Here is a 21,809-nt window from a genome sequence, read left to right as displayed (position 1 = left end):
GCTTTGCGATGGTTATAGACTTATAGCCAGGGGTTATCATATAAATAAACGCACTCTCTCACCTCATTTCTATATTGAAAATCCTTTTTAATAAATAAAACGATGTCTTGCAAAATAGAAATTCTTATTTTCCAAAATTGAAAAAAGTTGATGGAATAATAAGACAGCGGATTGGATTTTTTTTTCTTTCTACAGTGCCAATTGTTTCAGCTAAGACACCCGGCAAACCGTGAAAACATTTCGTACACATTTTTGCGGGAGATAGGCAATAAAGTATCGCAGGTTGGCGCAATTTCGTGCCCAGCCGTTTTTCTCGCAACTGTCCGCGATGGACTTTGCTGTTGTTTCACGACTCCAACGGACTCCAACGCTGCCCATAGTTTTGTGTGTGTGTTGTTACCATTATATACCGAACAACAATTGCCATTAGCGTTTCTTCTAGATTAACGGACTCATCGTCGGCGTTATTAACCGCACACACGCCATGTGCAAGAAGGAAAAGACCGTGAAATCGAACGGTGACGAGCACAAAACAGCAGTTGAAATTATTACACGAAAAAAGAATCTCCAGTAATATGTTGTATAATAGTATGGACATGATATACACGCTGCTGTTGCTGTGCTGTGCTGTCCCGGAGCGCGGTCTATAGGGGGGAAAAAAGCACATGCGATTTTTGTTTGGTTATTTGACGGAAACATAACGGAAATAACAAGGTATAAACCGGGTCTGGTAATAATAGCAAAGCGGAATCGAGGAAGAGACTTATCCGCCCAGGGGCTGGCCTCAGACATCAAATATAACGCAAAACCCGTAGGCTATAGTTATTACACACAGCTCTGCGTACATATAATACCAGCCTATAATATTATATTTGTACAGTAATCGAAAACAAAGAAAAAAAGAATATGCCGGAGACCATCACGTCGGTTTATGTACATTTTTGTTTATTTTTAGAAACAATGTAGCGTTAATATTACAACTCTGCGCTCGCTCTCTCCATTCAATTTTTAATGCATTGTTATCGCTTTCCGTTTTGAAAAACAAAAACAAAATTATTTAGTCCTTGAAGTATATAAGTGTTTTGGGTTTACAGTTATATGTCGGAGTCTAGACTCATCAAGCAGCCTTTGATTTTTCAACGATGAAAAAGTTGCTGGATAATTGAATAGAATTTGCAATTGAAGATAATGGCGATCTATTTATCCCGTTGGTTTACTGAGTGGACGCGGAGTCGGTAACATTCGATTGTGGCGCTCGTGACGCAACTCGTGAATCATCTTTTGGCAATGAGATATTTGATCGATTCGGCCAGCGCCGAGGACGACGACGCTGGGCGGGAAATCGCCCTAATATATTCCAATCCAACCGGTTTAAAAAAGAGCAAATTTGCAACACTGCATTTGTTTTAGATAAAACAAAATTTGATTTGACTTACGAGGTATGAAATGGGCTCGAATTTCAGTCGAAAGTGAAAATATCGAAATCGTAGACAGTCGTTGATTTGCTGCCAGAATAACTCGTGACGCGATGAAAACCAAAAGTGGTGCAACAGCTCAAGCTTCGATCTACCTGTTGAACACACATCAGTTGTGATTTGTCATAATTTTTTTTTCCTTTTGTTCGCCTTGTACGGATTTATATTTGGTATTTACCAACGAGATCTTCTAATCCCTCTTGGAAACAGGTGACTCTCTGGCTCCCACTAATGTCATTCAGTTGAAACTATTTAGCGAAATAATAGCAAATTAATTGATTTGTATTTGATTTCGATAGTAATTTACTTTCAGGATGAGACACCAACGGAATTCCGGATTTTCCACATCGCACTTTGAACAGTAATAATTGTTGGTTAGTAAATTGAAATTCACCTGCGGGTAAATGATGACGTAACATGTCACAACATGGACAAATTAATCGACAACCAATTGCAGTAAAAAATAAAACACCAGAAACAAATTGATTAATTAAATTACCTTCTTTCTGCAACCTTCGAAATAGCATCCCTCATAGAATGGCGAATTTTCGATAATTATAGAGATCATTGCTCGAACAGAGTAACGCTCGGGACGATAGGGTGTCTTCAGATCTTTGATTTCTTGAAAAGTCGTAATGTCTTTGCCTAAAATGTGCAGTTATTTTTAAAATTTAACGTTGCTCGACTTTTCTCTGTTTTTCTTTTCATGCGTTTCAGACGGATACTAACAGATGGCATCAGATTCGTAGCTTTTTTCAAAAATCGGCGCGATTTGCGAGCTCCGTCCGATAATATTGAAGAATCCTGGTATGTCTTTAAGCTCTTCGTTTATCTATACACGATATCAAATCGCTTCCAATCAATCACAAGGTCGTTATTACACAAGTACTCTGTATAGCCAATACTTTCAAGATGGTAGTGGAGACGGTGCCGAGTTCAAGTTTCCCCTTGTACTCGACAATTTGCGAACCTCTGACGGCGATGCGCAAAACGGAGTCGCCGAAATAATCGTGTTGGTTCAAATCGTTGACCAGATCGTTCCACGCGGTCAAAACGATCGAATCGCCAACGTCGTCGATTAGATTTAATTTACGTTTCGTGTAATGTCGCTGAGTGGATTGAGACAGACCCATGGACACTTTCCCGACGAACGACGCATCAGCAATAACATCTGTACAATGAAATAATTAAATGCAAATAATTTAAATTGAGATGTATTTTATTAAGAATATTAGGATAGGGCTGACCTACAAAACTCCCGGGCTTCATCGTTAAAATGGTTTTGATGGGCACGAAATAAAATTCTGCGTTGGAAATAGAATCGTCGTCATCAAGACATTCCACCTGTTAAATCATGCTGACGTAACATGATCTCGTCTAATCTGAAATTGGGATTATAAAAACTTTTTAATGGGATATACGGTACTTTGGTCGAATGATTTAATTTGAGTATCGATTCGTGCTGCAGGCTGCTGCGCGAACCGACTGGTTGCAATACGGCCGTTGAAATTGAAAAGCATTTGTTAACCTATTGTATACGTAAAAGATATTTGAATAGCTGACGCCAATTAATGTAGCCGTATGTAATCCCGAGCTACACACACGGTGCATGCTCTATCACGTACCTCAAAAATTTCAAAGAATCGATCGCATTCATCTCCGAACGCCATGGCCTCTATTTCGCCTTTCCACAAGTCGATCAAATTCATCTTGAAATATTTCACTTCGCTTACCCCGTTATTTACTATTATTTTGCCAGTTTTCTTTGTAACTCGGACTTTGATCAGCCAACTGTCCGGTTATTTAAATTCGTCGCAATATAGAATAGGGTATTATTTTGGGGGGTTCAATTATTTGTATGCCTTTTTACTTACTTTTGGTGGTCGGTTTTGAGATAATGCAAGCCGCTGATGGGGAAACCTTTTTCTTGGGAAGATACGAAAGGCCCATCACTCAGATTACTTCTGACTGTCTCGTCGAGATTTTCCTCCATTCTTGATTGAGTGTCTACTGAATAGTTAACGAAACTGCAGGTGCATGAGACCACCGTATAAACGTCCGATTGACTTAACCTTAAAGCCTGATCGCCTGTAGACTTGAGTGGCTAGTTTGAGCGAGTATTTATCCGTCACCTCTATTTTTCTAAATGTCTTGCAATGAAACCTGAACTTGATTTGCAACAAATGTGCGATAATACGCACAAGTCCAAGCGCCAGCGCACGTCATCTTTTTTTTTGTTATCAATGTACAATGGCTCCGCATTGATAAGATTTAGATAGGCGTTATCTCCAAGTTCCAGTGGATAAACAGATAGGAATGTATGAATTCTATTCACCTTGACATGGAATTGGGATAGATAATTATCAAAAGGAAAATAAAAATACGAAAAAATATTTTTTCTTTCAATGAAATGTATTGACGACATTCGAGCTGCACAGAATTTAGGATGTTCGGAGGGAAACAAAACGTTTTAAGAACAAAATTACTCCATTATAAAATCATCGACACATTTGTGGTCGTACACTCTCAGAAATCTCTTTCGGTTTTCTATTTTTTGGTTCAAACTTTGAACCATGTCCTCATCTTCATTGTTATCGAAGGGATGCCTGACGATCTGGCTGGCGGCATAGGCAAAACAGACGAGAAAATACGGTATAAAAAATTGTGATGGTAAATACCACTTCTCACTTTTTCCCTCCCATTTGATCTCCGTTTGAAACCCTAGCACGCTGATCCATCCGAAAAGGTGTAGAACGGCCCGGCTGATCCACAACATAAACCTCGGCACTAATTCCCGGTTAGAAAATTTCATAGCCGTTCCGCAGTTTTTCTTTAACAAGTAGACTGTTTGATACATCTGTGCCACCTCTCCAGGTCTTGTGAAACATTTTCTTTCTTCCATTTCCGCCAGGAACACTTTGGTCCAGTCATAGGCCACCAAGGCCAAAGGTTCGCCTTTCTTTTCTTTCCGTTGCAGCGATTGGATTTCGGCGTCGTTTAAGCCCAACGTTTCCTGGATTTTCGCCCAGCTCGAGTATTCCTTCTCGAGAGGTTTGCTGAACTGGCGAGCTGTCATCAACCACATCAACAGAATGTATCGTGAAAAGCGTTCGACATGCTGATGCCTTTCCGGTATTTCGTTTTTCAATGCCCTTTCGAATAATTCCATGGCATGAGTTGTGCCCGGTAACACGTTCTGGATCGTGGCAGTGGATCTTTTGGAGAGCATCTGGTTCAGCACCATCCCCAAGAACCAAATGGTGTTCAGGTTTGAAGGGAGGCTATTAAAATACGCAGCCCACATGTCGAATGCCATTTTGTCGTCGTCGGACAGGGCGAAATTGTAGAAGGCGCGGCTAAGGCCGAAGGCAGCCAAGTACGCCAAGAGAATCCACAACGGAACAAGATATTGCTTCAAGATTGTGCTGGGATGATGAGCCTCGTTTGGTTGTACGTTGGTCGCGGGACTCCCGATTTTGATATCTTCTATCGCCGTTGCCTCAACCGCCGTTCTTTGCTGTTTCTCACCGCCCTTTCCTGCTGGATCTCCGGTATTGTTGCTCTCTTCCGCTTTCTGGGATGAATCGCTGAGTGGATCATTTTCTGTTTCAATGTTGTAGATAACTTCGTTACCACGGGATTGTAACGCCTGGGCTACTCGAGCAGAAGTGCCCGGATTCGACATCAGTCGCTTATCTCTGGTTTGCCTCGCTTGTAAAAGAGCTTTGTTATTCATAGTAGAAGCTGTAGGAACCATCTTACGAAAATATTAGCAATACGTGGGCTACTTATAAACTCTTTGGATCCGGAAATGAAATGCACATTCATTTGGAGCCATTGTACATCATTTAAAAATAATTATTCTTATTCCAAATGTGTTAAAAATTTGATAATGTGTGAATACACATTTTAAAGAACATTATTCATCAATAAAAATCGATAAAATAAAATAAACATTATTGTATAATCGGTAAAGAATAATTCTCAATCTCGGTGTCGGTGATAGACCGTTTCTCAAAAGTAGACTGCTTTAATGTTGTTAAAATAACCACTAGCGCTAACAAATTGGAAACAGTCTTTCACAAACAATTTCGGCTTACTTTGAATAATAATACTGCGCAGGAACTCAATAAAAATTAAATTAATACAGGGGATTTACCGCAAGAGACCGCAACATCGGAAACATAATATCGCATTTTGAATCTACCGCCTCCACGAATTGTCAGATTTCTGGAACAGCATTTTAAATTTAATTGAATAATTTATTTGTTTTTCATTTTATTATTCTAGCAGACATTGCGGTTCAGATGCTGGCAATAAATTTTTGAAAGAAAACAAGTGACACGTTCTGTGTATGTAGGATATTCTGTGTATCAAGTGAAATTCATGAATCACCGCCAGGTGATTATTCAAGGATGAGAAGAGCCTGTCTAGACAAATTGGCAATAGAGGACATTGTCCACCAAGTCCACTACGTCTACAGTATACAGTGTAAGAGCTCGAAAATTGCCACTATAAACGTCCAAGTGTCAAATAACTGCAATGGAAAACGGATCCAATTGTAACAAGTAAGTCTCTAGCTATTATTACAAGTTTAAAGGAATGAAGTGGTCAGTGTTTAATCCATGGTTTCCTTTGGGAAATGAACTAAACAACAGGATCGAAACAGAGAAGCAACGTCGACTACAGCATAAAATAGCTTGTAGTAAACTGTTAAGTTTGGTCGTCTCCCTTTTAAGCTTTCCGAAACCTTCATTCATCCTAACGTTCGAGCAAACTCTAAAGTTTGTGATGGTTTGCATAATACGATATGTTATGTATCATAAAATTTTCGGCGTGGACAACGATGGCCAAGATGGGCAGGTATACGTTAGACTGGTTTTCTACCCAGTAGGTGTGGCGTAGTAAACGTTTAATGAAACATTTTTGTTTTAGAGAGGTTGTATTAAGACGACTCTTATAGCTTGGTCCGAGGATGATATCGACATAATCGACTACGGAGAAGAATTTCCATATCAGGTTTTATTTTTATTTCTTGCTTTAGACATTCATAATTTTAAAAATCTTAAAAAGAAAAATATTCTGAATTCGCTTAACAGCCAATTCAACCTGTTGGATCCAAGTTGTCGGACGTTATCAACCTCGAGAGTAGCGGGAATTTAAAAAAATCATTGATAAATGTGTTCAAAGGCAAGTCCCAGTACATACAGCGTACACATTCTTGTTTTTTAAATTTAAAATTATGTATTTTGATCCCTATAGGTTTGAATCCATGGGAGTTTAATCATTTCGGTCCGGTTGAATGTCTAATTAAACCGGCACAGCAGAAGAAGAAAAAATGGGCAAACCACGAAGATGTTCCTCCTATTCGCATCATGCTTACTGGCGTCCTAATCCGAGGAAATCTTTTGGATTTCCAGCAAGTCGGCAAAGAAAACCCATCGAGCGAGAGGGCGTGTAAAAGGGCGTTACAGCCACTGAATAATAATGGTTTAATCGCAGCAAAAAGGTGCAAGACTGGACCGCTACAGTCGATGCAAACCAAGCCAAGATTTTATACCGCGTGGCTCTCATTAATTACCGGAAGGTTCACTCATTTCTGCGAGAAGTATTTGTTTATTTTCAAATAATATGTTCATCTGTTAGTTATTCTTTTATTTAAAATTAAACAAACAGTTTCGTTGCAGTCACCGGAATTCACGATGCTCTTAATCGCTATCCAACCGAATTTCTTCATCCTGACGATGTTTTTTGGAGCCAAACAGCTTTCTATCTGTGTGAGTTTAACATAATTGTTACACTCTTAATTCCACTTGAAGTACAATATAATTTGTTAATTTTTTTTTCAGGGACGATGGGAAAATGCAACGAGCCCTGTACTTACAGGCTAAAAAGGCAAAATCCGGATGGATACATCCACATTGAGTGTGTAATTCAGCTGACCAGGCAGCATGAAAACACAGAAGTAATTAACATCTTAAGCACAGTCAAGGAAACAGGAGGAGAAAGTCTCATACAGGACACTCAGAAACGACTCCAAAATCAGTTGCTAGAGCTGTTGGTGAGTTTCATAAATGACAACAGGTGTTTTATAAACCAAGGTGTTTAATTGACTTATTGTGTGGCCCAGAAATCATGTATCAATAAGCAGGCGCCCCCACATAGATCCGGTGGCCATCAGCTTATGCCTGTCAGCTCTAACCATCTGTCTAACCAAATCGAGTGTTACGACAACACCTCGACTTATAGTCGAAATGACATGACGATAGGTCGATCGTAAGTTTCAATTGAATTCCAATAACCTGTTGCCGATAGTTTCACACGAAAATAATCTGAATTTTCCAAGGTACAACGAAGCTCTTCATCAAAAGGAAATCAGACTGCTGACGGACATCAACACTTCTCAAACGCCAGAACCTGTGTTCTACAGTGTGAGTAATAAGTATTTCAAATAATTATTTCTAATACATAAAGTATTGTAATATTATATTGAATTTGTAAACGTACATGACATAAACTTATTACTTTGCGTTACAGACTGCGTTATACAATAATTCACAAGAGAATTGGATTGCCGATGCTGTCAGTCAATTGCCTGTACAGCAACAGCAGCAGCAATATCCTGATGCCAGCTGGCACAGCAGTCCAGAAAACTACCTGTAAACTATTTTATTTTACCATTAATTCATAATGTAGTCTGTATATAGTGAATGCTCTGCTTATTTGACTCTTATAGTGGGATGAGAAGTGACCCAAACTTGGTGGTGGCTCCTGGCGCAGCACTTATTAATTCAGCAAACGACGATTTGTTTTCATCCCTTTCACCATCGGTATAAAATTGAGTTTGCCTTGTTATATTTGAAAAGTATTTTGACTTTTATTACATTTAAATACCAGGAAACATTTTATACAAGTCCACCAATAACGTCGACTCCTTTTGATAACAATAATCCATACTCCGTTTATTTCGAGCAAAATGAAGCTAATGAAACTTCTCGGCACTGCACGTATAAATTGTAATAGACTTAGGTACAACTTGGTCAGTTCCATAATTTTGTGAGTGTAATTTTTTAAATGATTGGATTGTGTGATTTGTTTACTCATATCTTATTGTTTCTGTATTGATTTATTCCTTTTTTGGCCTACGTGTCGGAGTGGCACGAATAGGCATTTATAATAAATTCAGCCCTTAAAATATATTTTCAAGGCAAAAAATTAATTTTTCATTGGTTTTATTCCCACGAGAATTGGCAATTGTCTTAATTAACTTGCGCAGTTGCGCGTCTAAATTTATTGATGGTTATGCATTATTGAAGTATGGAGGTGTCCAACAAATTGTTGGATAATCGGATTATTCTGATATTTGTTGCAACAAATATCAGAATAATCCGAGAAAATCAGAATAAAGGTTTATCCCCCCTCCCCAGTAAATTTGATCTTAGACGGTTTCACGATTTATTGAGGCTAGTACAGCTACAGTAGTGAACTAGTGATACACTAACATGTCCGTCAACCGTTAAACCGTTAACGGTTTAGGAAACTTTTTACTCTCCACCCTAGATGGCGAAGTCGTCTAGTTCGTGCGTGTGTGAATAAAATATATACACCTAGTAAGTGGGTCTGGGCTCTGGGGACCTATTCATATTTGATATAAAAAGCTGTTTGATGGACCTTCATTTTTCTTAATTCATCTGCAACCGAAAATTCTTCCGCGATGACAAGTTCTCGCTAAGTGTTTCGCAGCAATGCATCTTTTTTAAAACAGCGAGACAGGGATGCTGACGTTTTCCATTAGGCCGTAACCCCAGTGCTAGGTGGAGTCCACAAAGTCTTGGAAATGGGTGTGGGAATGAACTCTTGAAAAATCCTCGTCTACTCTCCATCGTGGGTTTTAACGATGCCCTCAAGATTTTCGTCAAAATTGTCGTCCGTCAAAAGTTCACATCGGATTAGCCACAGCGGTTCAAACTATTAGCTCACAGCCTATAAACTAGGCTCGCCTTCGCAAGTCTGGCTCATGAATATAGAATAGAAATGACACAATAAATTCCAACCGAAATAATTGCGCCATCGTAATTTAAAAATTCGTCATCCGGGGAAATTTAATTTTCAAGTTCCCGCTCGCAATAACGCGAATGAAACTCGCAGCTAGGCCAGTCGTCATTATCAGAGTCGAGCTGGATCGTTGCCTCATATAAAACGGGTACGAAATAACGTGCCGGTTGGCCATTAAAAGAAAATCGATCGTTTCTTATTTTTTTTTGCGTGCGTGCGGACGGGATAACGCGCAAAGCAAATTTTCTTCCGCGTTGCGGTGCTAATCGATTTTAATTTTACGCCGTGATGCGGAGTGGTTTTTTTTATTCGTCCATCCATCATCGGCGACAAAAAAAAACGCCCCTGGAAGTTGTATACGCATATTACGTTCTATTATTTGTTAATTCTGAAACAAAAGCACGTTATTACTCTTTATACGTAGAAGCGAATTAATGCTAACGCATTCCAGTCAATATAATTCATTAAATGATTGCTGATTTCACAGAAATGATCAGGCCTCTCCTAAAAGTTTACTCCTCTGCTAATGAAGCGCATGAAAGCAATCATATAAACGAGGTGCAAGTAACAAAGTTATAGCAATCATTTCTTGTTATTTAAAAAAATTATATTTCGAGGAATATTAATCTATTTGCTGGGGATCGTCAAACTTCTTTCCATGTAAAAGAAGCCTCTTTGATACAGTCTCTTCGAGGCGAAATGCCTTCTGGCTAATTAGCGCTGTACAAATCAAATCATCAAAATTTCCTCTCAACTAAACTAATTAAAATCGGTGAATTGACTAAAACGAATGGGTTTTCTTGATTGTGTACACACTGGACCCGTTGCGTGTACAACACTTCAGTTTCCCCCAAAAAGTTCCAGTTTCCCGTACTTTGCATTTATAAACTCGTTCTTAGTGAAGTGTATAGGCCTCTGCTGTGCATATGAAGAGTGTAGCAAGTCTATAATAGCCCTGGCGTGGTTTGCCAATCCTTTTAGACTGAGTGTTGACCCAGCGACTTGAAGAGTAATACAATACGTTCCCAGCAGAGCACAACTAAGACATGTCTCTCGGAATGAAAAGGTTTACTTAGACGACAAATGTAAATACAACAGAGCGCCTCTTTTGATATTTTTGAACTGAAAATAGCACGTAGGGCGCCAAGAGTTTTCCGGTAACGCCTAGCTGCCAACTCGATCATTCCAAGAAAACATTTGCTGGCCTTCTTTTCCTTGCCAGGCTAGTTAAAATAATAATGAGGAATAATGACAAAATTCGCCGGTTTAAAATTGCGTATGATCTAGACTGAAGAAGTGCAGCTACTCAGAAGCCCATCTCGTTCCCGATTTTCCATAATGTCAAAACAAACAAGAAATAAAACGAGCGCGAGTTCATTGATGATACAGTGGGCACAGACGAGGGGGTGTATCATCGTACACTATACATATACTATACACATATACACTATACTATACATACAACCCCTCGTGACGGGAGTCAGATCATACGAAACGTTATTTCGGAGACAACTACATATCTTTGATCAGGCAATGTTTGTACACAAACCTTTGACTCATCATGGAGCTGCTAGGCACTCGACGCTACATATATATCTTTCATGACCGGAAATCATATCAGGACGTCTGGTTCGACGTTTCCTGCGGCAGCTAGCAAGCTGTGATTCATCTCAACTCGTCATCAAAGGGACACGAACTCCACTTCAACAAGAGACGAGGTATGACACCAACAGCAGCAATGACCTGAAGGATACATGTTGTTCAGCATAATGAAACGAGCGAGTACGTGTTTTCTCCGCTAATGACAATTTTTTTTCCCAGGCTTAACGACGGTTGAACGAGGTTCATCATCAACTATTGACACTGTCCCCTTGAGTCACTCGAGCAGCCGCTAAAAATCCTGCGTGTTTTTCGACAACTTTTGGTATCTACCGAGAAAGAAAAAATAAATAAAATGATGAAATCTAAACTTTTTCAAATTCGGTTGGTGTTCAACCTTTTGGGGATGACTGATGGAAGATTCCTTGTATTTTATGGTATAAAATCTAGCCTGTGCGTCAACGAGTGAATGGATTGACAAATTTCTATTCCCCATCGTCAGGAGGTCAGAATAACAAGTTCCTCTTCTTCTTCTTCTGGACGGAGACTCATGGCGGGCGCTATATTATGTGTCGAAAGTATTTGGCTGCCTTGCGGAGAGCGCTTACAAGTTGGGTCTTATATTGTGCTTATGTCCGTACGAGTTCCGTTGAAAGCGTCTTCACAAGTCGGACGGGATCGCTTATTGACTGAGATGAGTGCGGATAAGCGAACAACGAATATCCAATGGCATCCCACTCAAAATCCACTCAACTGTACGTTAACACTGATGTCTTATCATATATTGTGCTGCACTGTAAGCTATAAGCTGATTTCCTTTGGTGATGTTGTTCCGTGCTGTATAGGAAAAGAAATTCCCGGAAAAATCGATCGCTCTATGGCGGGTGGCAAAGGGGGAGAGAAAGTTATATGTGAGGATGTCGGCTCGGCTTGGATGTTGTAATAGCATATGCATTTTGACATCGCCCAAGGATGGAAATGAAAGTGGAAACACGGAAAACTATTTTCAAACTCGACACGTTCTGAGTATACCCGCGCATCAAAAGTCCCAAATAAGATCGGCAACGACAGCGGGGGGGATCGAAATTCAAATCTGAATTGCTGAATCTCTAACGCCCTATATACAATATCGTCTCCATGGAAACATACAAGGAGGTGCCGTTGTGGCGGCAGGTCCCTCTTGGTCATAACATTTTCTATTTGCTCTTTACTTGAAGTGTTTAAAGTTAAAATATTGTTTCAATTTGATTGTTTTACCCACAGACGACTATATATGAGGAACAAAAACAGGCCTGATCTGCAGTCGTTCTACAAATGAGTTACCAAATGAACTCTGAGTAAAAATTAAAAATAACAAAAGAAAACAGTTCCCGTCAACAACCCTAGCTGTGGAATAATCGTACTCCGCACTATGTCACGATTTATAAATAAAACGCCACCAAATAGTAAAAAAAGGAAGAATAGAGATAATTTGTTCCTACCTTTAAGCCTGTGAAAAAGCCAGGCATCCACAAGTGCCCCATCCACAAAAGAGTTGAGTACACCAGGCGGAATAGGAAAAAGGGCGTCCTCGTGAATACACACTCACATGGGTGTGTAGACGAGGACGAGGAAAAGGGAGAATATATACGTAACACGGTCGGCATCGGTAGTTTTTCCAATCAAGAGAAATGCTGTTTATCTAAATGAAAATAAAAAAATGAGTTACAAAAAATATTGACAGAAACAAGGGCAAGTAGAAAATAAGACACTGGGTAAACCCTTACGATTAAAAACAAGAGAATTCACTGCAGTTATGCAAGTCATGCATCATTAAATAAAAAGCTAGCAGGTCAAACAAATAATAAAAATAACAAAAATCATTACCCAAGCAATAATGGTGAGACATGCAAAACTGGCATATCTTGTGGTAATGATGGCTGGCACAGGCCTTAAATCTGCACAAAGGAAATAAAGGTTACACAATGTTACAAACAAACTGTCATGCATCAACACGGGGCTTACACGATTGAAATGATAGTCAGAATATTATAACATTGCACAAACTAGGAACAGGTGTAGTAACTCATTTATGTAATCTCCCATAGTCATTCTGTTTGTATTGTAAGCTTAATTTACCTTTTAAACAGCATGGAGTATAAGCTATTCCATAAATAGAGTAGTAGACGCGACCAAGTTGACACGACGACCACGTTTTTGTAATTTTATTTCGAGCAGACGACACTTTTCTTAAGAAATCGATAGAAGCTATTAAAAATTGACTCATATCCTAAATCCACGCTCAAAATGAATAAAAGCGGTTTTCTCACCCGCGTTCGACATCCAGGATTATTTTAGTATCTAATAGTTCGTCTTGCAACAAGTTACACTGAGCCCCACTACCACAGCCCAGATAAAAGTAAAAATTTGCACGAAATCCCCAGATAATTACTTTTAGACCGCAACCGCATCAATAAGACCCTCCTGGACCCCCTTTGAAGCCAAGAAGGAATAACGTCTTTTATGTACGCAGTATTTCTTTTTTCGCAATCGAATCTTATGTGCATACACTCAAAGGAAGTGGCTATCGATAAAGACGAAGCCATTCAATTCATTTGGCAATTTCCGATCGTCGTCCTGGAGGGTCTTATATTTATTGTGCGCATCTATCGTAGTGCACATGTTACACAATAGGAAACTGCCCAGCAAGAAAGAAGAAAAAGAAAACCCAGAAGATAGCTCAGTCAACTATATATTGACCATGGTAAATATCTACAAAATGGAAATAGCAATTCAATCGATTGCTCGATGGGTTGCAATACAAACAGTATTTGATTTTATAACGGCCGGACTGGTATGTATAATAGCGCGAACAAGAGAAATATCAGAAGGAGAGAATATAAAATGGTATCTTCTTTTTTTGGGGGGATCAATTTCTTTTTTTTTTCATATGGTATCCGCAGCAATAATTTGTAAATCATAAAACTAAATAGTGGAAACATCAAATCCGATTTGAATTCGATCCAAAATATTAGTCCCTCTATTGAATAGAAAGTTGAACAGTCAGTTTCAGCAGACAGCGGATCCTCGGCGGGACCTGCTGGGACATTCTGATCACGTAGCGTCTCATCTGATTTGCCAAGTGGGGGAAGGAAATGGAAGTATCTTCAGCCGGCACGATTCATAGGTCAGCGAATGACACGGAATAAGTGATGATGGTGGACGATGATGATTTGGACTAGAAACGAGAGGAGCAAATGACGAACTAGTCCCTGATTGAGGGAATGCAACGCTAGCGACAAACGGCCGCCATTCGTTGCGTGCTGTGAGGCAGCTTGTTTCTCTTCTGCAAAAGTCAATCAAAAGAATCATCAGTATAAATCTATAACTGTATATACAGATGAGATCCCAAATAGTTCACCTTTCAGGAAATGAACAACGATGCTGAAGGAAAACGAGTCTAAACTGCACGTGTAGTTACCGCCGTCGTTGATCGTTGCGTTGGCAATGCTGAGTTTGTTTTCCAACTGGCCGGGCTTGGTGATTTCCGTGTAGATACTGTCGATCCGCCCACCAACAAGAACAGAAAATAAAACGAACGTTAGAAATCAATCACCGCCTGCGCTTCTTTTTTATCGGGTGTTTACAAAAGCGACAGCCGACACGAGAAAATAACGACCTGATGCCACCGCGCCAGAGTTCATCGGCAACGGGAGTGCCTGATTTGAGCCATTGAAAAATCTTCGGCTTGATCCAGTAGTGTGTGACTCGACAGCGCAGTTCAAGACTGGAGCCGATCCGGTAGTAGAGGACGCGATCCGACGAAACGGCCGCATCCGATTGGCTGTCGACGATCTCGACGATTGGTTCTGGAACTGACTGACACACACTTCCGTTTACATTATTCAATAAAACACGAAACGAAACGAAGGGAAACAAATATACAGGACTATCCGCTTAAATTCCAATGGCGCAATATAGTAGTATGTTCGGAACCGGATGAGAGACGGCCAAGCTAACCGAATCGACGGGAAGTAAGGGGAGCGTGATTCTCAAAGACGGATAGCGCCAGAAAATAGATAAACAGGGGAGAAACGGGTTGTGTATAGTGTCTCCCCCCCCCCCTACTTCTCATATCGCTTATACAGGGAAACGTTACACGGTACATCATTCATATTCCAAATGGATGGGGTGGACCGGATATGTCTAGTTCTCACGCACGTATATATCGGCAATGACAAGAAGGAGTTTCCTCCTCCTTTTTCGTTTTGTGGAGGGAGGAGGGAGAGTTGGGCAGTTCCAACGTGACAAATGTTACGACACTGGGCCAAAGCGATGGGTCGTCTTAAGTCATAGTACATAGAGTCGCTTTCCCCCGCCACCAAATGATGGACGATCGATCAGGCGGCCAACGCTACGACGACTAAGACGTATGGTTGCCTTCGTCGTCCATTCAAGGATCAAATTCCCGTCGATAAATGGGTAACACTGACCGTGACAAACGACTCGGCCGACTTGATAACCGAAACTGAAAATTACCCACGAATATTGATGGCGAAATCCCTTTTTTCCCATTGAATTTTCATTTTCATTTTTTGGATGCAGATGTATCCAGCCGCCGGAGTGGCGGATGATAAATGAAGTTGCGGGGATGAAATAATCGATAACGCACAAAATTATGCTCGGGATTCTGAATGAACTTGCGGTTGTGGGGATGAGTAGTAGTGCATCAGAGCCTCGGCTGTGTGAGTGCGAGCAGCTTGAAAATGAATCAAATATTACCTGAAATCTCCAGATGAATGTAGCGGATGAGTGGCGGGTCGGTGGATATATGACAGAGGTAAGTACCGGAATCGTTTATCATCGCTGGATTGAACTTGAGCTGCCATAAATGTGGACTGCAATCATTTCCCATTTGGATATAATAGAACATTGTTTAACGTTACAATTTAATTTTCTTTTCTTATCTGACACACAAGTTGCAAAAAGAAAATGTTTGTTTGTTACTAAATAAATTCCGGATTTATCCGCGAGTCGGCCGTGTGACTGGATTCTCCCACCGTCAGCAGATGCAAATCGTCCTCCGTCTTCCTGATCCAAGACACCTGTCGTTTTTTCCAAGAGATATAATGGATCATACAAATTCATAAGTCAAAGTCTTTTCATTCGTGATACATTATCCGGAAGCACTGGGCGAACTCTCTAACCAAGTTAACCATCCCATCCCCATGCGTCTCTATAATATTTAGACGACAAAGGAGGACACGCAGTTTGTCACAAACTGGTAATACAATACACTGAATAATGTCCGACAATATATGCGCGCGCTCAAAAAGTCAAGATGAATGTGCTATATGAGCGAGTCAACAATTCAGACTTGAAGACTCGACCTAAAAGCCGGTCGTTTTTCATTAAAAGGGAAATATAAGAAACAAGCGGATGTCTAGCCCTCTAATACGCAATATATCACCAAAGTGATTGAATCCAGTAGAGCGTATGATCCGCGCCCAAGAGTCTCTCTTGACCGTTGCCGCAGTGCATAGATCATATTGAGGTCCGGCCGACGATCCAACCGGAGCAATCGAGATGAACCCCCACACAACATGTATCGTTTTCGAGCAACAATGAGAAAAGCAGCCAAGAAGGAAAAGACAAAAGGATGAAGAAAGAAAGAATCTGCTGCTGGCCATCATGCGTCTTCATGAACTACACCGCGAATATAAAGCCGCCGTTGCTGGGCACTGTAGTAGCTAGCTGGAAAAAAAGAAAGAAAAAACATTTCCTCGGCGCGTCCTATTTACGGCCAAGAGACTTTGGCTCTTATTCTACTCCACTGCCTCGATTTATATCGTCTCTCTCTTCTTTTGATTGCGGTTTTCTTGTGTGTATATTTATTTCGCGGTCGGCCACTCACGGCTGTGTGATGAGACCCATAACAAGGACGGGCAACAACATCTTTTCCGCCCGCCCCCCTTTTATTTATACGTCTAGGCATTCGCCACGGGTCACGGGTAGTGTGTATATAAACTGTGTGTGTAGTTTTTCCTTTAATTCGCCCGATAGCCAGAAGGGAATGCTCGGCAGCTTATACGATTCGCATTGCTGAACTCGTCCCCGCGCTTCCGTCGATAAATGCATGGTGCTCATAAATATTCGGCCAGCTTGTGTATAGGAGTAGACTAGATGATATATAAAAAAAAAAATAGAGCATAATAAGAAAAAGTAAATCTCACAAAAAAAGAAGCGCTGCTATAGAATGCATTTGATTGCCGTTTTTCCTTCACTCACTCTGGAGCGGCTCCTCATACCTCCAACATCCGCACAAAAGACTCGGGAAGTTTTTCCCCTACTTTTCCCCACCACCCTCAACTTGAGCCTTTTGGGCTCACGACGAATTCATCCTCATTTGATAAAATGTACAGCGTTGAATAATGTAAATGCTGGACTGGTTTTCGAACCGACTCTGTTCCCCCATCTTCCTATTTCTTTGCAAATTCTCTAGCCAAACTCGTTCAGCGATGCCTTATTAGAGTCTGAACAAAGGAATTACATTATAGCGAAGCGAAGACTATAAATGAGAAAATGGCTAGACACTACAACTCTGTGTGCTGCAGGTATATCCAAATGAAAACGCTCTCCCGCCCTATTTTAAAGAGATGTAGGAAATGACTTTGGCCGTTCATTAAGGTGACTTTGTTCCCGCTCGATATGCCAAGCGCCTATTCTATCAAGCGGCATTGTGAGTCTATACTATATAAATAATTCAATGAATCGTATGCCGGCGGAGACCCTCAAGAGTTGCAATCTTATGCGGAGAAGCCGCACGTGCTCCAAAGGATTCGATCAATCTTCCCTAGAATTATCAGAATTATACATAGAGCCCCCCCCCCCCACCCAAAAATAAGATTGCTTTTCTTTGAGATAGACAAAAGTTTGTTTGCGAACGTACCGTACGTAAGTTTTGATGTTATTTACTATATGCGTCTAACCCTCGTTCTGTCACTCTCTTTTCTCTTTTCTCTTACACTTCAAGTGGCAAATAAAGAAGTTTTGCTAGTTCAAAGACACGGCGACAGTTGCATCAGCCATTCAATTGGATTTCTCGACTGGTGTGTCTCTCCATTTTAGAAGGGCGTCCATGTCAGTAGGAGGAACAGGATGAGGAGGAACAGAGGAACACCCAAACCAAAATCGATGGGGGCTTGGATTGACATGCACAATTCTTCGCGCTCCTAGCCCGGATTATTCCACATCTCGCAACCCCTCTTCCACGTACGTGATTCGACATCGGGGCGATCTAGGACGGCATTTTTGTCGCGCGTACACCGTTATAGGAGCTCTCTTTTCAGAGATATGGGCGGCCGCCGGGGCTGTAATCGATTGTTTGCCCGGCTCTCTCTCAGTTTATTCCGCCAGCCGGATCTCCTAGCTGGTACATAACAACTAACAGCCGGTCTCTCGACGGCAGCTGACTCGTCCAATCACGATTCAAGAATGGGAAGGAAGCGCCGAGATTATTATACTACTCAGGGTCCACTAAAAGGACAAGAAGAAAAAAACAACAACAACAACAACATCAAAAAGAAGAAGAAGAAGAAGAAGAGGATGAAATTCCTACCGCTCGGTGATGGAGGTCCTGAATGTTGCAGTGCAGTTGAGCGGGAGCGCCGTGATGGCCTTTCACGGTCGAGCCGTTCTGCGGAGCGCTGAACGATGGAGCCGGTCCGTGGTCGTGATCACATCCGTCCTGCTGCTGGTGGTGGTCGGCAAACAATCCGGGCAAGGCTCCCAGATGACCTGCACGAGATGATGAGACACAACTATGTTTGCGCAGACGGAGCAGACGGTCGCCGTCTTGATTTCTTTCTGCTATTTTTTCGATTCTTTTACTCTCGTTGGCGACAATCAGCAGAGAGTAGATGAAGAGTTGACGGGCGAGGACCACCAGCACTCCCGTCATCGCCATCATCAAATGCGGGCCGCTTTTGTCGGTTGAATTACGGAGGCATGCTGGCCGACAAGGAAATGATGATGTTGTCTGAAACGCGTCGCTCGTAAAAGTTGAAAGCCCGGAGCAAATGAATGGATCGTTCCGGCGGACTAAGAGGAAGGAGAAAGTGGGAGGAGGAGGATCCGAAAGTGAAGGAAGAAGAAGAAGAATCTGTGGAGCGAATAAGAACTACGACCTATCCGAATCGGGTCTGGTAGGCAACTGAAAAACAGTCGGACACTGTCGGGGGGGAACAAGTGGGAGACACAGACGGGCTCCGGGCCATCATATCCTTCCCTCCTCCTCCTCCTCTCTGGAGAGATTCCCAGCAGCGCCACCGGGACTCCCGCCGCAACTCCCGCTCTTTGCCCCTCCACAAAAATACTACGACGACGACGACCCGCAACATCTGCACTCGACTCTCTTTTCTTCTCATCTCTTATATTTATTTGGGTTGTGAATCCCTCGCAATTTCTTTATTGTTGAGAGGATACGCAAGCTCCTCCCACGACCCATACTTGGCAGGCGAATCTTTTGTCCGCGTGATTGCGACCCGTGTCTAAACGCGGAAATAAAAGAGGCTATACACACACTCGCACTAGTGCGAACTGCGAATAGATAGATAGACGTGCATCGATCAAAATGATGGCATTTAGCTTGATCGCTTCTTCTCGTCGGTCTGGTTGAACGTGGCCAAAATGATGAAACGGCTTTGCACTACAAGATGATTGAATCAGATCAATCATCAAGGATGTGTCGATGATGATAATTCCATCGCCATCAGAGAGTTTGACGGAGAATCGTGCAGTGCTGCCGCAGAAACGCCACACAGACTCACCAGTACACCGAGCCGTGATGCATATCGGACGGAGATTGAGTTACAAAAGGGCGTGGACCCAGCGCAATGGCAAAACATACCAAAATATATACACCCCGGGAAAAAGAAAAGTCTTTGCGTCAGCGTCGGGGGACTATGGCGCAGGCCAGGCCAGTCGTGTTTCCCATGGAAAATAAGATGAGAGAGTCACGGCGGTGATCGTGCGAGACCGACGACGTCGGCAGGTTTTGCTCCGTTACAAAACTGTGCAACTTCAAAAGACGTTAGTTGCGGGGAGGGGGGTCTAAACCACCACACTCACGTTCATGTTTCATGGACGCTTCGTCCGTTTGAACGGCCTAGACGACTAGCAGAACGGCCAGTTTGAATTAGAGAATTCAACTCTACTCAAAGCTTTGCCGAGAAAATCTGAAACAATAGATTTTTGACGGGTGTGAACAAATGGAACACATACGTGTGAAACTTACTCCCGCGGGATCGGCAACCGTGAGTACAGGTAGACACAACACGTCTAAACCTATAAATAGTGGTCCCGTGATAAGAAGAAGAAAAAGAAGAGAGTGAACAAGAAAAGGAAAAAAAGTGGTGAAAGTCTATACGAAACGAAGCGTGCGGTACTCGCTCCTCAGCTGAGAGCAAACAACATCGCAGGTCACGCGCGTTGGCGTCGCCCTCGGGATGAGAACACCGCCGTCGGGATACAACAAATCTCGTTATTTCGGATCGCGGAATATATAAGGGTCGACTGTATACGTAAATTCGTTTTCCGCTCATAATACATCTCCGGCCCTGCTCTCTCGACTGCTGTGCTAATGGCACATTTCAACTTGGAATGGCTTCTTAAATCAGTCAGATTGTTTTAAGATCGCAAAATTCGCAGTCGGCACTTCCGTCTGTGTGGCTCTTCTTGAATAATAATTTAAAAAAAAAAAAATTAGATTGAACAATAAGTGCCACGGTCTTGCGTGGAAAAACAACTGCACAGAAAACAGAATTGACGGCAACTTTCCACGTTCCGGAAACACTTTCCGGCAACTGGTGCTGACTTGGACGTCACTGCGTGTTGGTGTTACGGAACACGAGTGAAAATATTACAATTTATGGCATCAATTTAGTTTATCGTAGAGAAGGGACCCAGATTGGTATTAACAAGAAGATATTTCCTCACATCAGAGTGCAAGAGAAAATGGCGTAGGAGGAGATGCCGGTGTGGCGGCAGGTCCTTGGTCATAACATTTTCTAGTTGCATTTCGCTTGAAGCGTTTAAAGTTAATTTTTTAAAAAATTTGATTATTTACCCACAGACAAAGTTGGGATGTACAGAAAAAAAACTTCGGGCCCGACCTGCAGTCGTTCTACAAATGACAAACTATTACTTGGTATTAAACAAAAACGACAAGAGGAAGCAGTTCCAGTCAAAGGCCTAGCTCGGGAATAATTGTACTCCGTAATGTCACGATTTTTGTAATCAAGAAAGAGATTAATTGTTCCTACCTTTAAGCCTGGAAAATACAGCCAGGTATCCAGAATTGTTCCATCTGCAGAGAAGTTGAATCCACCAGTCGATAGGAAAAGGGGGTCGTGAATACACATGGGTGTACACGAGGACATTTAAAGGAAGGGGACGAAGAGATCTGTAAGTCGGCCGACATCGGTTTCTCCAATCAAGAGGGATGCTGTTTATCTAACTAAAAAATAAAAATGTATACTGTTACGAAAAATATTGACAGAAACAAGGAAAAGTTGAAAATAAGACACTGGGTAAACCCAAATCATTAATAAACAGGAGAATTCAAGGTTTAAATGTTATGCACTGCAGTTATGCAAGTCATGCATAATTAAAATATCTGGCAGCTGGCAGGTCACAGGTTAA

At 41.6% G+C, this 21,809-nt stretch overlaps 3 protein-coding genes and 1 long non-coding RNA gene across 6 annotated transcripts; 1 reads left to right on the top strand and 3 right to left on the bottom strand.

Moving 5' to 3' along the window:
* Positions 1-924: 924 nt before the first annotated feature.
* LOC124314106 (replication protein A 70 kDa DNA-binding subunit-like) lies at positions 925-3,635 on the bottom strand. Its single transcript, XM_046779147.1, has 11 exons — positions 3,350-3,635; positions 3,101-3,266; positions 2,902-3,003; positions 2,723-2,819; positions 2,381-2,646; positions 2,205-2,307; positions 1,975-2,120; positions 1,783-1,869; positions 1,654-1,723; positions 1,437-1,570; positions 925-1,347 (listed from the first exon to the last, which is right to left on the bottom strand). The coding sequence occupies exons 1-11, from the start codon at positions 3,466-3,468 to the stop codon at positions 1,201-1,203; spliced, it is 1,437 nt and encodes a 478-aa protein (XP_046635103.1). The 5' UTR covers positions 3,469-3,635; the 3' UTR covers positions 925-1,200.
* A 2,164-nt stretch (positions 3,636-5,799) lies between these two features.
* On the top strand, positions 5,800-8,683 carry LOC124314074. 2 transcript variants are annotated; one of them, XM_046779085.1, is made up of 12 exons: positions 5,800-6,043; positions 6,134-6,338; positions 6,411-6,494; positions 6,575-6,665; positions 6,738-7,083; positions 7,152-7,252; positions 7,325-7,536; positions 7,606-7,751; positions 7,822-7,906; positions 8,013-8,134; positions 8,212-8,305; positions 8,373-8,683. In XM_046779085.1, the coding sequence occupies exons 1-12, from the start codon at positions 6,018-6,020 to the stop codon at positions 8,493-8,495; spliced, it is 1,635 nt and encodes a 544-aa protein (XP_046635041.1). In that variant the 5' UTR covers positions 5,800-6,017; the 3' UTR covers positions 8,496-8,683. The 2 variants fall into 2 exon arrangements, with proteins under 2 accessions (XP_046635041.1, XP_046635042.1); XM_046779086.1 differs by having other exon boundaries at positions 5,801-6,043; positions 8,212-8,301; positions 8,372-8,683.
* Positions 8,684-11,039: 2,356 nt separating this feature from the next.
* Positions 11,040-13,328, bottom strand: LOC124314363. Its single transcript, XR_006911191.1, has 4 exons — positions 13,248-13,328; positions 12,996-13,066; positions 12,611-12,810; positions 11,040-11,458 (listed from the first exon to the last, which is right to left on the bottom strand). It is a non-coding gene; the product is annotated as an uncharacterized LOC124314363 (long non-coding RNA).
* A 684-nt stretch (positions 13,329-14,012) lies between these two features.
* Positions 14,013-21,290, bottom strand: LOC124314178. 2 transcript variants are annotated; one of them, XM_046779286.1, is made up of 7 exons: positions 18,999-21,289; positions 18,727-18,905; positions 16,116-16,213; positions 15,891-16,006; positions 14,788-14,983; positions 14,530-14,666; positions 14,013-14,454 (listed from the first exon to the last, which is right to left on the bottom strand). In XM_046779286.1, the coding sequence occupies exons 1-7, from the start codon at positions 19,075-19,077 to the stop codon at positions 14,297-14,299; spliced, it is 963 nt and encodes a 320-aa protein (XP_046635242.1). In that variant the 5' UTR covers positions 19,078-21,289; the 3' UTR covers positions 14,013-14,296. The 2 variants fall into 2 exon arrangements, with proteins under 2 accessions (XP_046635242.1, XP_046635241.1); XM_046779285.1 differs by having other exon boundaries at positions 18,727-21,290.
* Between the last annotated feature and the right edge of the window lie 519 nt (positions 21,291-21,809).

The sequence above is a fragment of the Daphnia pulicaria genome, chromosome 10, assembly GCF_021234035.1.
Source record: "Daphnia pulicaria isolate SC F1-1A chromosome 10, SC_F0-13Bv2, whole genome shotgun sequence".
NCBI classification, from domain to species: domain Eukaryota; kingdom Metazoa; phylum Arthropoda; class Branchiopoda; order Diplostraca; family Daphniidae; genus Daphnia; species Daphnia pulicaria.
This window is presented reverse-complemented; position numbering and strand designations above follow the sequence as displayed.

Bases quoted from the DNA above. Each gene is read 5' to 3' on its own strand.
- LOC124314106 (XM_046779147.1), bottom strand. From the start codon at position 3,468: ATGGAGGAAAATCTCGACGAGACAGTCAGAAGTAATCTGAGTGATGGG. The intron at 3,267-3,349 runs GTAAGTAAAAAG...ATAACCGGACAG, and splicing joins CTCAAAACCGACCACCAAAA to TTGGCTGATCAAAGTCCGAG. The intron at 1,870-1,974 runs GTAATTTAATTA...ATTTACCCGCAG, and splicing joins TCGAAGGTTGCAGAAAGAAG to GTGAATTTCAATTTACTAAC.
- LOC124314074 (XM_046779085.1), top strand. From the start codon at position 6,018: ATGGAAAACGGATCCAATTGTAACAA. The intron at 6,666-6,737 runs GCAAGTCCCAGT...TGATCCCTATAG, and splicing joins ATTGATAAATGTGTTCAAAG to GTTTGAATCCATGGGAGTTT. The intron at 8,306-8,372 runs GTATAAAATTGA...TTTAAATACCAG, and splicing joins TTTCATCCCTTTCACCATCG to GAAACATTTTATACAAGTCC.
- LOC124314178 (XM_046779285.1), bottom strand. From the start codon at position 19,077: ATGATGGCGATGACGGGAGTGCTGGTGGTCCTCGCCCGTCAACTCTTC. The intron at 14,984-15,890 runs GTAATATTTGAT...TGTGTCAGTCAG, and splicing joins CATTCATCTGGAGATTTCAG to TTCCAGAACCAATCGTCGAG. The intron at 14,667-14,787 runs GTCGTTATTTTC...GCGGATCGACAG, and splicing joins CTCTGGCGCGGTGGCATCAG to TATCTACACGGAAATCACCA.